General features: G+C 46.6%; 2 protein-coding genes across 2 annotated transcripts; both read right to left on the bottom strand.

Moving 5' to 3' along the window:
* Positions 1-528: 528 nt before the first annotated feature.
* Positions 529-1,165, bottom strand: EI90DRAFT_2091882 (uncharacterized protein). The gene has a single exon (XM_039052565.1). It carries the CDS (start codon positions 1,017-1,019, stop codon positions 696-698), a length of 324 nt encoding a protein of 107 aa, XP_038922001.1. The 5' UTR covers positions 1,020-1,165; the 3' UTR covers positions 529-695.
* Positions 1,153-1,813, bottom strand: EI90DRAFT_3036292 (uncharacterized protein). Its single transcript, XM_039058695.1, has 3 exons — positions 1,751-1,813; positions 1,277-1,637; positions 1,153-1,175 (listed from the first exon to the last, which is right to left on the bottom strand). The coding sequence occupies exon 2, from the start codon at positions 1,599-1,601 to the stop codon at positions 1,377-1,379; it is 225 nt and encodes a 74-aa protein (XP_038922000.1). The 5' UTR covers positions 1,602-1,637; positions 1,751-1,813; the 3' UTR covers positions 1,153-1,175; positions 1,277-1,376.
* Positions 1,814-10,765: the final 8,952 nt, after the last annotated feature.

Below are 10,765 nucleotides of genomic sequence, written 5' to 3'. Positions count from 1 at the left end.
CGCATCACCCACCCATACATACCATAACATTCAACAGTTTTGCGTGTGGGGGGGGGTTCAACGTAGAAGTGCAACCACGTATGAGACCGGGTTGTAATTTGTCCCCACCCCACCCCAAGGACAACAATGACCACATTACCACATTATACAGACGCACAGCGCACAGATGCAACCACACACACAGACAACCAAAGTTTTGGAGCGAATGGTCGATTTCATGTCAATTGGCAAGTCCGATCCCAGATTTTCGTCGAGGGCGACAGACGAACAAGTAAACAAAACAACCCCCAGTATCATTTTTTCATCGCGCATATTTTGTTTTTTGTTTTTATTGGCAGCCGGGAATAGTGCAAGTCGTTGAGACGAAGGGAAGCGCGTGTATAATTTTGCCAGGCGGGCGGGAGGAGGGGGTTTGCAATGGTGTTGTTGATGTTATTTTGAACAAGAGCAAGAGAATGGAATCGTATAATGAAATGAAATGGTGGTGAGTATCATGTACTGTGTAAGCGCTCGATGGAGGTAGAGGTACGGGTGGTAGTGGAAGAAGGGAGGAGAACGTACAGCATCGAGTCTGACCGAGAGGCGGGATGGTACAAGTCATCCTTTTTTTCGAGGAAAAAGAGGGGGGGGAGGTTGAGCAACCCCTCTGGTATACTTTGGGTAAAAAGGTAGAACGTGAAGATAGAACGGTTGTGTTAGATCACTACTGGCGAAGATCTTTGGGTGTAGATAGATAGAGGGATAGATAGAGAGAAAAGAGAGGATAGACAGAGAGAGACGATGATTGGGTGGGTGGTTGGTGGGTGGTGGTGGTGGTAGTTGAAAAGCGAAAGGACGGAAAAGGTGCAAGGTTTGGCACAAGTAAAATAGGCCAAGGGTTGAATTGAATATGAATATTGAAATTGAGATAGGTGTCCCATAAACGGGACTTGGGAAAGAAATGCCAAAATAACAGTCAACAAATGAAAAAATAGAAAAGGTATTTTTTTAAAATTGGGTGATCGAGTTGAATCGTTCATTAGTTGTGATCGGACGATCGGGATCTGCTGGCTCTGCTTCGCTTGCTCTTGGTCGCATGTTTCCGGCGTATATATATATATATATATATGGTACTGGACCTTGTGACTTTTCTCTCCAACTAGTGGGAATATATGTGGGTCTTTTTAATCTCATATGTAAGTAAACACGCACGAGCAGATATCCCCCTTATCCCGCCATGGAGCCATTTGTGGGGGGGACTGTTGGTTGTTCTAAATTAACCCCCCCCTTTTGATAGCGTAACGAAGTCCCTTGATCTAGAGGAAGAGTTGCGAACGAAACAGGAAATGTTGAGAAGAAGAATTTTAAAAAAAGCAAGTCATCCCACATCCACAGCCTCAGCTGATCGGCGGTTCCCTCCTTCTCTTTCCAAATTCGTTCAGCTCTGTTATCACCAGTAACCAGTACTGCCAGACGAACCCGGTCACACTGCCATATATATATACGATAAACCACTTGACAATCCAACCAAGGGACCCAACAAATCCACCTTTCATTCTCCCACCCAACCCCTTCACACATGCACACACACATGCACACACACACACACACTTGTCCCTCATTTTTTGTTTTCCCTGACCCAATTACTTGTCTTCCCCGTAAGCTGTGCTTCCCTTCCGATCATCCAACTCCGACGCCGCTACCATATTTCCCTTCCCTCCCTTCTTCGGCGCTTTCCACTCAATACAAAACCTGACCCCTCCATCAATAGTAATATGCAATTCATCCCAACCACCCCTAGGTCCATTCCCAGTAACGATCACGGAAAGCTGCACTGTCCGATCTACCCTCTCTTAATATCTTTCCTCGGTACCTAACGACTATCATGATCAACCTTTCCGTTCACAGCTCCTTGTATTTTCATCTCTCAACAGAGCCTTCCCCCTTCCACCCTCCACCCCAAAGGCTATGTCCTCAACGACGAACAAACAAACAAACAAACACAAGAATAGCTGCCAAGAAAGAAAAAAAAAAAACGGAAAGGAAAGTCCAGCAACCCAGCAACACACTGACTATGGACATACATAACCGCGCCTTGCACGCCGAATCTGTTCGTTTTCCCGATTGCCAACCGGATCAGATGACAGATCAATTCAATCGACCCTAATACCAATGGAACACCCATTAGACTCTTTTCAGGGCCACCACAAAAAAAAAAACGCCAGGCCTTTTGAGTTGGGGGGAACGATCGCGTGGTCCGGGGCTATGCTCGTTGCTTTGCCGTCACCCCTTGCCGCAAGCGAACAATCTCCCCCTACTGAGTGATCATCGCGCATGGGTACATAGTATTGTTCCTTCGTGAGTGTATTGCATAGCAAGTTGTCCTTACCCTTGAAACCAACATGATGAACAGAACAAGAACAGACACACGAATACGATACGATACGATTATGATACATGTGTGTTATCCATAAAAATCCAATTCGCTAAGCTAACTACTTAACTCAAATGTTACTAGTAGTAGTATCAAACTCGCTAACATTTACTTGTAACGCCCAACTACATAACGCTTAGACCGTGTTGATCAAATCAACAAAAAAAAAAAAAGATCGCAAACGACCAACACGCCAAAAAAAAAAAACAAAAACAAAAACAAAACAAAAGAGGCCGCCACTCTCCGAGCACTTTTGCGCGCACGCGAACTTGTTGTACCGATAAACCATAAACCCTCCTAACTTACGCGATTGACTCAGTTGAACCGAACGATATAATACGACAAGAAGGGCCCGCGCCGGCGGGCGCGAGGAGGGGGCCCATGCGCTTAAACAACAACACACGTGGAACTTATGCAGCAAAACATCCCACTCTAACCTCCTCCCGATTCTTTTCCGGGTGGCTAAACGGTTCTGCCCTCCCTCCCCCAACAGCTGTGCGTAGGGAAAAACCCATATGGGAACATCCATTTAACGCGCCTATCACTGCGCCAAGAAAAAAAAAATAACGAAAACTTCTACGTATAACCGTTCCATCACCCATTACACATGGAAGTCAATCCAGCAAGTTGACTCTCCCCCCTCACAGCGATGACTCAAATTTCAAAAAACTCATATGCGAAAATTCCAGCCAGAAACCTTTGACCCTGTTTGCGCAGCCTTGCAATCACACACCGTACAACCACATGGAAACATCTATCTGCAAATTTCACATCCACAACAAACGTGAACACAAAGTCGGCTGTTGCGCTTTCATATGTAATTAGCCTAGCTCTTAGCCTTGGGGCCTCATGTAGCATGTGGAAGGGGGAGAAGGGGGGGTATAACGGCATGGCCACTAAGATAACAACTCCGCCATACCATAACCCAAAACCTTGGATTCAAGTTGAATCAAAAAAGGTAGTAAACCCGGCACCCCAACACCAAATGCCCTCAACAAACAAACATTGCAACCAGCACTTGCAGTGTCATGAATATTTATATATATAACTCCCCCGGTCACACACACATCGGTACCGCACACGCCGTAAATCACTGTAACACCCCCTTTTTACCTCAATTAGGCGTTCTTGTGCAACCAAAGTCCACATTTTTTTGAAGCTCGGCGTTACAGTAAACAACTTTCTTGGGTGGCGGAATTTACCACAGCAAACCGTTCAATAACCGCCCCAACCCAACCCCCCGCCCTTCAATGTGGGCGGGGTTGTTTATGTTGTTTATCTCCAGCCCCCCTTTTCTCTCGTACTAGTTATGTACTCATCTGCTATGTGTAAAGTATTGCACCAACGTTGATATTCTCGCCCGCCGCTTACGTACTCAAGCTTGCGTAAAACGATTGCGACAAGATTTTCAATCCTACTACAGTAATGACTAGTCAGTTCGGCTAATCTATTTTACTTACTCAAGTACATAGCCATCTCAAATGCAGTTCTAGCCCTTACTTGTCGATTTGGAAAGAAGCCCCCTCCCCCCATCGCGGTTGCCTTTCGCAGATCTTACCCCCCCCTCTCTCTCTCTCTCTCTCTCTCTCTCGGCCCACGTAGAACATTCCGTCACACAATATGATAACTTGTACTATTATGGACAACCAATTGCGCTCACTCACACTCAGCTTCAACTCGCGTGCAAGGACAGGAAGAACGTAATGTAAAGTGCTATAGGCTCATCCGAAAGGCTCGGCAGAGGGGGCCTTGCTGGCCGGCCGGCCGGCAGTACCTGAACATGGATTATCATTTTTGTTCTTTTTTTGCTTGTCAAAGCACACAAATGTAGATAAAGTACTTCGGATCCGTGCAAGGGGGGGGGGGGATCCTATATGTGGATATATTACATTGTTAAGTCTAGCAATACATATAAAAACAAAAGGAAATACACCGCAAAGAACCGCCCTACTACTAGTCCTGGTTACGCCGCCGCCACCCCCTGTATATATTTCTTAACTTCCCCCCCCCCCCCTTTTACTTAAGAATGGAAACCGAAACCCTCTCGATCGATCGATACATGTATAATGTGGCTATTATACAGAACCCCCAACCCCCCCAACCCACAGGTTCGTTTTCGATCCTGCAAAGCTTCCATTCTTCTTTTCGCTTCCTCAACTGATCAACGCCCCCACACATCATATGTTTGTATATATTTATATATATTTATATATATAGTATATGCATTGACCCCATACATGGATAACAACTTGAACTAGTACGTACACATTGCGTAGACAGAACACCGTTCGATCGGGGGGTCTTTCGATCATCGGGTCCGAGATTTGGTATTAGTTGTTGTAGCTATGACATGACCGCTCGTTGTCTCATTCTCGCGCGCTCTCGTTACATACACGTAAACATACCTACATACGTACTTACAAACGTGTCAGCTAACGCACGATATATCGATCCGTTGTAATATTGATTCACGTGCATGCAGTTCTCCACAAAACCCGTCTGAGTTTGACGTGAAATTATTATTGATCTTTGTTCTATCTTACATACACCACTGTTGGCGCGGGCTCACACCGTCTCCCACGTCGTCCCCCCAAAAAAACTTTCAAAGCCCTGAACATCTTTATTACGAATGAATCCCCCCGCCCGCAACGATTCAATTACCTACTACAACGCGATCAAAATCCCCATTCAACTCGATATGCAACAAGACAACTTGACAGAGGCCTGAACCTGACCCTCCGATCGAGATCATATATTAATCACTGATCGAAGCGAGACGTGACTACTAACCATCCATGACTGACTGGCTGATGTTATCTCGCCAGTCGGGGGGGAGGGGAAGATATTATGCATATGCATCGTACATATATATTGTATATTGATTATATGGATACGCAGTAAAAAGCGCAGCCGTACTTACCGGAAGAACTATGTCAATATATGTACGTGAAGTGGGTAACCATTCATCTTTCGATTACTTATTTACAGGTACAACATTACATTACCACTTATACGTGCCCTTCACGAGCACCAGGACGATCCGAAGAAGGATATATATGTATGTATTGTTTTTCTTTTACATATCATCGATCGATCGGTCGAACGTTCAGGAATGCAAGTGAGACCAGCTGATATATATCAATTAATGGTCTAGTCCTTCCACCCCCGGCCCCATTGCCGCGCGCCGATAAATCGCGATACATGTCTGCTTACTAACTACATACTCGGGATTCAAGGGGGGGAAACGTGTGTGTGTGCGTGTGCGTGTGTGGATATAAAATTATATTGTAGTAGTGTGGCGGGCAAAGTGGAAAGGCGATTAAATACAACAAATATCAATATTAGAGCGAGCGGGGGGCGTTCCGTGCATGGCCGTTGCGCTACCGTACTTTGCCGGATGCCAGAGTACCACGTACGGGAACGTCCAGAGGCAAGCGCCCCTCCCCGGCTCTACTGTTCCGGTTCATTATCAAGTTCGTTTTTGAAAAAATAAAATCATTGGTAATCGCTTTGAATATAAACAAGCGCTCACTGGCCAGAGAGCGCTTATATGGCTTTAGGGGCTGTCTATAGCGAACGTGACAACGTATATAGAGTCCATTAATTCCTTCCTTCTTATTGACGACCTTGTGAAAAAATACTACTAGTAGAACTGACATCATTGCATCATCGACTTACCGCGTGAACCTCGGCGTACAACAAAGTCCGACTAGTTACAAGGGGGGTTGGGATTAAGATTAACAGGGTTGTATTTGTCGAGTGAGCGTTTATTTCAAGTAAGCACGTACAGTAATGGCACATATGTAGTTACAACGGAGGTCGATCCCGTATATATACGGAGCGGGGGTTCGATTCCGGTCGGACATAAGTCACATATGGCATGAGCAGTCTAAATCGTGTGATCGGTACTATACTAGTTCAACCACTTACAGTAGTAGCGCCAGTGGTTTCCCCGCGGTATTTCCCGATTCACGGTTCTACATAAGCACATGGCAAAAAAAACAAAAACAAAAACAAAAAACAAAAAAAACTCGTTTGTGGGGAATCTAGTTCTTTTAGATCCACGTTAAATGCCCAAACTAGCTGTTCATGGTGGCCGCGCGCGCGAGTGCACTTATATATCGTACTTTTTTCTTTCTTTTTTTCCCTTCACAGTACACACGAAACTATAAAACTTCTTTCCTTCTTTTCATCATTGGACACATTATATAATATAAAGGCAGCGAAGGCAGGCCTAGCTATTGTGCCACAAGCGCTTGCCAGCTTTAATTACATAATTCGTTGCTGGGTTGCTGACTTGAAGTCACGTACGTCAGTGCCGACAACTAATACGGGGGTTGGGGGGATGATCAATCCATAACCGGACCTGAGCGTTCAATGCAGCCGGTGCATTGTTCGATTGTGATCTAAGTAACTCAATTAACGTTGAGTCTTGCATATGATCCACACACGCACACACACGCACTGCATGCATGCACGCACGCACACGCCACACGGTACACACATAAAAGAATTAATCACAGTAATCGCCTCTGACTGCCGATGAACCTGATGGTGAGAGGTTTTTGCTTCTAACGCAGGCGCGCAAGGTAGTAGTAATTACAGAACAAGGCTCAGTGTGCATTACTGGATCATGCATGACTTACCTAGGTAGCCGGAGTTCCTCCGAGGTTTGGTCAGTTATATATAATACATCATGTATGTGTACTACCTAGAGCTTGATCCCCCAACCCACAGCTAGTATAGTGCATCTAGGTCATGAAAATGAATCTACGGATTCCTGCTGACTAACTATATGTAAGCCATCTGCAAAGAACGCATCAAGTTCCCCCCACGTATACTGCAGTTGTACGTATGCGTATGCGCGTCGCGATGCATGAGCATGAGACGCTATATACTGCATCGTGCGCGGAGGATCCGGACTTGACAGGATGCACAAGGTACACACATGCAGTTTCTCACCGACCGGCATTGAGCTCGAACTCGGCAAGCTGCATGCAAGTCTAGGTCGCAAACAACAGATTAAATCAACCATCAATCAAAAAAAAAAACCTCCGCCGGCAACGGTAACGATGCGACACCAGGCCCCAATTAAAAAGTCGAACAAATAGCTCTGGCAGATCGATCCCCATATATATATATGGGGCTATTTCTTGCCAGCCGCGCAAATATCTGCGCACGGCCTAAGTCGATCAACTCAACTTGGACATGATTTCTATTCAATTACAAATAAGGTTGTCCCTCCCTCCTGTTGCTCTTTGTAAACACGAACGCCCAGGAGAGGGGGGGGGAGATGGTGTTTAAACCATACATTCCTCCATTCTCCCATCGGTTATGCGGGCTGCTGCACAGGTACCAGCCACTCACATGGTGTATGAATTGAGGAATACTTAAGCGGCACAGCAATGCGTGTACTGCATGGTCTTTGTTCAAAATGTAAATGATCCTTGTCGGGAGAATCATGAGTGGGAGAGTTTTTAGCGCATGCGTACGTACCTCGCTGATGGGGATGGATGGATGGAAATTACACAGCAATTTGACAAAAGTTTCAATGTTCTGTGGAGGAGGGCAAATTAGCGGCGTTTATACAGCATATAGGCCGCATAGCGACGATGATACTACTGTAAAGTGCCCGCAGAACGACGAATGAACGTTTATTTGGAAAAGTTCGATGAGCTTCTGTTCAAGTACTTTCACCCGTTGGTGCAATTTTTTTTTTTTTGCAAGCACCGCATTTTTTCATCGCGCAAGCTCTCTTACCCTGAGTTGAATCCTATTCTTCGCAGGGCGGCCGCACTCACGGTGAATGAAAGTCATTCTATATGGGGTGTGGGACCCCTAGCTTCGCAATGGGCCCGTCGCACCAACCGAAGTCCCCGTCCGCGTCCTACATAGCGATATTCTCCCCCACCGAAAGTCGAGGGCCAGCAGCATCCGTCTGACCTACCCTGTTCATCTCAGTCATTGAGGTGGAACTGCAGTTACTGGCCGGCGGAGGCGGATAAATAATTGCAGGTACACAGCCAGAGAGAGAAACAAAAGGAGGGGTGAAACCCCATCTTCCATTTTTGGCCCAAGGATTCAGTCGTTGACCAGCGAAGGCAACAAAGTGCCCAAAAATCTTTTCACGCGCGTGGAGAATCGAATTCTTAAATGTTGTAGGGAGTAACGAGCTGTTTGACCGGCACACACAATATCCCTATGTATTCAACTTCATGCGGGGCCGCGAACAACTACCCCCAGTGCTGGTGTGTGAGTACGTACGTATGGACGATTGAATAGGTGTGGTGCTGAGCAGGGGAATGCAATTCAACGGCCTAGGTTCAATGCAATCAGCTTAGGGGGTAGGAGCAGCTAGCACGTACTAGCACTATTACGGTAGAGAGGTGCCCAAGAGCTTAGGTGTACCCGTCGTCCTGTCTGGCATGCAAAATGCGGAGCAAAGACATGGTGCAAAATCCTGTTAGGATCATCTGTTTTTCGGGCCCATGCTGTGTTGCCGAAAGATAATTGCGTGTAATCGTGAGGTGTGGATCGAATCTATCTGTTCTCTGATGGGTAGGTAGATTGCCCTAAGGACCATCTGCAATTCCGGAGTTTCGATTCTTTACGGGCGATGCCGAAACCGGCCATGATCGAGTTTGCGCTTTTTGAGGGTGATTAGACACGAAAAGAATAAAGATTGCAAATTTGGTCGTTTCTGCAGCAAGCCGCTTGTTTCCATCCTTTTGCGAGGGAACAATTATCCGCGTAGTAAGGTGGGTGACTGACAATCAAAGCAAGAGGAAACATATGGAAGTACTAGGGGTCGTCGGAATGGCGATCATGTCCTCGTGTAATTATCCAGGATATGAACAGGATTATGGGTTGGTTTGGGTGGTGGCAAATGAACATCAGCGCATTCCCTGATCCATAATGTTGGTCGGTGCTCGACAACCCTAGGAGCAGACCAAGCACGTTCGTTCGCAAAAGAGTAACGGCTCGCCAGGGCGCCTAGAGTGGAAGTTATCGCTTTTGCTTCAAGCCGTGAATGCCCTCAGGGAAATTGATAGTGAGCGTGAGTATTCACGAACTGAGGAATCTTGTCACAAGGTGGGGAGTCTGGGCCATGATTTTTCAAGCTTGGCAAAGCTCACAAGAAGGGGGGAGGGCATTTTGAAAACTATGGTTGATTGCAAAAAAGGAATTAGTCGACAATTCAAAACCGGTAAATTTAGCCTCAACTCCACACCAGAAACGTGGATGATAACCAATCATGCCATGGAGGGAAAGGATGAGCCACCGCTTTCTTGGGTTTGGGCTTACCCCTTTACATGAATATGCGAGGTTGCAATATCCAACACGATCGCCTGTCTTCCCCTGCGTTCTTGCCTTAAACGTAATGGGAGAATCGCTAATCGGATATTATCAGATAGGGCGTTGTTGCAATGATTCGTCCAGGTCCAGCTGCAATATAACATACACCCAAAAACGCCGCTATGGCGCCTCACCACAGCGTTGGCCATCAAGGGGCAGTAGATGTGTCGTGCGAACTCGGATCGAGGTTTTGGTTCCTGACAACGGATCTTGGGGACGACCATGTTGGTGATAGCCCTACAAAACAGCTCACGGTGGGGGGTAAAGTTATTGTATATTCATGGGAAGGGGAGTTTTCTCTCGCAGTTCACAGGGTGCTGGTCATATGGAAACGACAGAAGAGTTGAATCTACGATAACCACGGATGGTTGGTGTGACCCTATGGCAAAGGGGGGGGGGGGGAATTGCGCAATCACACAGGACACGCCTGGGAGCCGAATGAGAAAATTCATCCAAGATGATGGTGCTCGATCTGACCTATGTAGTTAGACGGGAAATATGTCCCTAGTGGTAGGGGGCTGTGTGCTCTCCAACTCCCCTCCCTCCCTACACATCAACAGAACGGGTGAGAATGCATCTCCCCATTAATCGATACTGAAACTGGCATTGTTGTGAAGCTATCTAGGCTAGTATTTGGGTTTGGGGAAAAGACTTGACAGCAGCCTGCCTGATCAAACGAGTAAGCGGAATGTATTAATCACCCACGACTTGGTTCCCTCCGGTTGTAGAAGAGGACCACTAGAACCGCTCTAGAGACTGCTTCCCTCGCTCATGCGAGGATCTGCGCGTATTCGCTCGTCGTGAATGTTGGCTCCTGCCAGGGTGAGAACGCAGTGGCTATACACCGGTTCGCCATTCATTCAGTCGATCATCCCGCTCCCAAGGGGTCAATTATCATCGTCAGGACACCATTTTATTTCCATTCTACAGACCTGGCTTCACAGCTACAGGCTACTTCGAGCTGACGTAAAAAAAAAACACGGAGAGTAAGACTCT

The sequence above is a fragment of the Cantharellus anzutake genome (genome assembly GCF_015039405.1).
Source record: "Cantharellus anzutake strain C23 chromosome Unknown EI90scaffold_5, whole genome shotgun sequence".
Taxonomy (NCBI): domain Eukaryota; kingdom Fungi; phylum Basidiomycota; class Agaricomycetes; order Cantharellales; family Hydnaceae; genus Cantharellus; species Cantharellus anzutake.
The sequence above is the reverse complement of the archived record's forward strand: the minus strand, read 5'-3'. Positions and strand labels throughout refer to the sequence as shown.

Coding starts and splice junctions, on each gene's coding strand:
- EI90DRAFT_2091882 (XM_039052565.1), bottom strand. CDS start 1,019: ATGAACGATTCAACTCGATCACCCAATTTTAAAAAAATACCTTTTCTA.
- EI90DRAFT_3036292 (XM_039058695.1), bottom strand. CDS start 1,601: ATGAGGGACAAGTGTGTGTGTGTGTGTGCATGTGTGTGTGCATGTGTG.